Here is a 2,259-nt window from a genome sequence, read left to right as displayed (position 1 = left end):
CTTTCCTGGGAGCTGAAAAAAGAAGAAATTCTATATCCAGCTTAGAAACTATGTGGCAATGAGGGCTGAGATAATAGCTTTGAGATTGACCATACTTGCTGCATTTCCAGAGAGTATCTTCACAGCACTATGGCTGATCAGCTTACAACCACCAGAGTTTCTGCTCAAGGGGATCTAAAACACACTCCTGCCTAAGTAGTTACATACATACATATATAGGAAACACAAATGCATGCAAACACACATATACATGTTAATAAATGTAGTAGTAATGGGCTAGAAACTTTTTTGATGCATAAATCAGTGGCTACTCCACTTCAGGACTGAGATTCAATCTTGACCTCCTATTGGACAGTTACCAACCATTTACAGTTCTAGTTCCAGTGTATCTTATCCCCACATCTGGCCAATATGGGAATTAGGCATACTCATTAGTTACATACATAGAGGAAAAACACCAAAACAAATAAAATAAAGTAAAATTACATTAAAAATGAAATTCTATGTTCAGCTTCAATGAAGTAAAATTGAAACAAGACAACTGAAAATCCAAGTTAAGTTCACTGAGTAATTATATTAGAAGTAATCATTGGCATTTTGACTTGGGAACTATCCTACAACTTTGGCTCACTCAAAAACCAAAGCCCCAGATTAATCATACATCACAGAATAGAAACTATTCTAGCAATTACCTTCTTCAGTGCTTCCTTCATATCCCTATTCTTCAAACTATAGACAAAGGGATTCAACATTGGAGGAAGTATGGAATACATCACTGAAGCCATAGCAATCTCCTTTGGTGAATCAATTACTACTGATGTAATGTATACACCAAAACCAGTCCCATAGAACAAGGAAACAACTGATAAATGAGACCCACAAGTAGAGAAGGCTTTATATTTTCCTTCTGATGATGGCATTTTCAATACTGTAGANACAATGTGAACATAAGAAAAGATTATTCCAAACAGAGGAACACCAGCAAAAATAGAAGCTGTAACAAATATCAGGATGTTGTTGATGAGGTTGTCAGAACAGGCAAGCTTGAGNATTTGTGCAATTTCACAGAAGAAGTGGAGGATTTCCAGGTCTGTGCAGAAGGACAAGTGCAGCACCATCAGACTATGCAGCAGACCATTTACAATACTAATAAATAANGAGATTAGNACCANAATNACACAGAAGAAGGGATTGATGAGGACTGTGTATCTTAGAGGATAACAAATGGCTATGTAGCGGTCATAGGCCATTATTCCAAGGAGAAAACATTCAAAGATGAAACATACAGCCACAAAGCATCCCTGGCTCAGACAGCCAGCAAAAGTGATCCTCTGATCCTGTGTTTGTATATTTACCAACATCTTTGGGACTGTAATGCTGATTAAATAAATGTCATTAAAAGCTAGATGGCAGAGGAAGAAGTACATGGGTTTGTGGAGGTGGGAGTCACAAATGATGGCCAACATTATAAGAAGATTTCCAAAGATGGTGATCAAATACACGCATAAAAAGAATCCAAAGATGAAGGGCTGCAGCTCTATGTCATCTGTGAGTCCATGAAGGAAAATATCCAAAACAACCGACTTGTTTTTAACTTCCATATTATGTATAAATCTTAAGGAAAGGGAGCAAGAAGTTATTGAAATACGGGAATGAAGAGTTTCACTGTACAATTAAATTTGTTTGAAAAGAACTTTATAAATGCCTTAGGGTTTCAAATTTAGCCTTCTATTTCCATTTTAGAAGTAGAATATGAGTAAATAAGTTTGAAAGCAACACCATCTAGTTTGTCCTACATAGTTATTGCTATCTAGTAATTAATACCAATAGTGAATTTTCTTCTACTATTAGTACAAGTATAATTACTAATGCCTGATTAAATATAAAAAGTCATTGTATTAAAGAAAAGAGTTTCTTTGCTTTGAATTAAATGACACCTACCCTTACAAAAGGACAATTAAAGAATGATCCAAATTGTGTTTCAGGAGAAAAGTTCATGGGAATGATTTGTATGGCAAATTGATAATAGAAGGACACTTAAGTGGAATTCTTACTAATCATCTTGCACATGCTATTCTGATTCACCATGTTGATAATCTAACAGAAACTTCTACTTCATTTCTAAAAATTAGTTATGGGATCTGTACTTCTTGTCTGTAATCCAGAATGATGTAAATACCTCACCTGTGTATTGCAAATAGAGGAAAACTCCCTTACAGATTCAAACAGACTCCAGTAAAGCTTCCCCATTAAAGATGA

At 35.3% G+C, this 2,259-nt stretch overlaps 1 protein-coding gene across 1 annotated transcript; it reads right to left on the bottom strand.

Moving 5' to 3' along the window:
• Window positions 1-662: 662 nt before the first annotated feature.
• LOC110301990 (olfactory receptor 7G2-like) lies at window positions 663-1,616 on the bottom strand. The gene has a single exon (XM_021172725.1). It carries the CDS (start codon window positions 1,599-1,601, stop codon window positions 663-665), a length of 939 nt encoding a protein of 312 aa, XP_021028384.1. The 5' UTR covers window positions 1,602-1,616.
• Between the last annotated feature and the right edge of the window lie 643 nt (window positions 1,617-2,259).

Source organism: Mus caroli, chromosome 9 (genome assembly GCF_900094665.2).
Source record: "Mus caroli chromosome 9, CAROLI_EIJ_v1.1, whole genome shotgun sequence".
Classification (NCBI taxonomy): Eukaryota; Metazoa; Chordata; class Mammalia; order Rodentia; family Muridae; genus Mus; species Mus caroli.
This window is presented reverse-complemented; position numbering and strand designations above follow the sequence as displayed.